This window comes from Arachis duranensis, chromosome 6 (assembly GCF_000817695.3).
Source record: "Arachis duranensis cultivar V14167 chromosome 6, aradu.V14167.gnm2.J7QH, whole genome shotgun sequence".
In the NCBI taxonomy this organism is placed as follows: domain Eukaryota; kingdom Viridiplantae; phylum Streptophyta; class Magnoliopsida; order Fabales; family Fabaceae; genus Arachis; species Arachis duranensis.
Genome location: NC_029777.3, coordinates 10,807,976 through 10,809,161, shown reverse-complemented (window position 1 = coordinate 10,809,161; position 1,186 = coordinate 10,807,976). Strand labels below are relative to the sequence as shown.

At 26.6% G+C, this 1,186-nt stretch overlaps 1 protein-coding gene across 1 annotated transcript in view; it reads right to left on the bottom strand.

The window, feature by feature from the left end:
* Positions 1 to 1,186, bottom strand: part of LOC107492553 (heat stress transcription factor B-3) — a gene marked incomplete in the record, with an annotated part of 3,391 nt that overhangs the window by 1,691 nt on the left and 514 nt on the right. Inside the window, 1 exon segment of the mRNA XM_016113596.3 lies at positions 1,140 to 1,186. Within this exon segment, the coding sequence (XP_015969082.2) occupies positions 1,140 to 1,186 (47 nt within the window).

Genomic DNA, 1,186 nt, shown 5'->3' with positions numbered 1-1,186 from the left:
ATTTAATATCTTCCACCTATATATATCATGAAAGCTCAGCGTTAAATAAATGGCTGCCTTAGATACTTTACAATTTGCATTAAAATAAATAAGTCTGTGAGTATTCCGTTTTATTATTAAACCATATAGCGCCCCCAAAAATTGATTTTTGACCCTTTTATTTATTATGGCGGTTCCCACCTGAACCGTCACAAGCACATGTACATGCATAGCATAACATGAACTGAAAACAATACAAGAAAAAAATATATATATTTGACCAGTAATAATTTATTCTAATCTACTATATACTATAGTTTCTAACTTTGATAGAGTCTTTTCTATAACATTTTCACACCGAAGCAACAACACGTCATTAATAAGATACACGGTTATATATTATATTCTAGTTTTGAGTGGTAACAAATACTCAAATAGAACTTTAATATATGTATCATACATTCCTCAATTAATGAAAAAGCTTTATTGAATATAAACATATATATGACAAAGCCTAATAGGTCGTAGAAATATTGGTAAAAATGTTCCATCATGGTGAACTAAAGAGAATGAAAATTTTTGTTTTCTTTTACTTTTTATGACAATAACTTTCTAGTAGTCAACTTCTTGACCAAAGAGGGATATTCATCAGCCGTTTAGGTTTTCCAATTTATAGAAATGTTAATTGGGATAGATATTATGAAATAATAAAATACTAAAGAGAGTCACAAATTAATGTCCATCCAAATTTCTCGCTTTCAAAACCTACCACCTTCACTTATAATTTTGTATCACTTTCCATGATGGTCATCATGAGATGGGCACTTTTTAATTTGATATTCAAACAAAATTTTTCTTGATCAATTTAAGATAAAGTTTAGAAATAACAAAATTAGGATCCTTAATTTTATGTTCCTTATTAACAAAAAAAAAATCAAATAAACCATAATATATCATGTTATAGGAACTTATATAATTATAGTAGTCCATAAATTTAAGTAATAAATCATCAATACAATCGTATAATTATATATATATTTTTTTTGATGATTATTCATGCAGTTAACATGAAAAGTAATTATTTTTATTAATGTAATATTAGGTAATTGAATGCACGTATTTTTGCATCAAAATTAAATTTTATTTTTAAATATACGTACATAGGTATTGAGCTGGCGGACGAAGCTAGAGAAGTTGCTATGCTTGA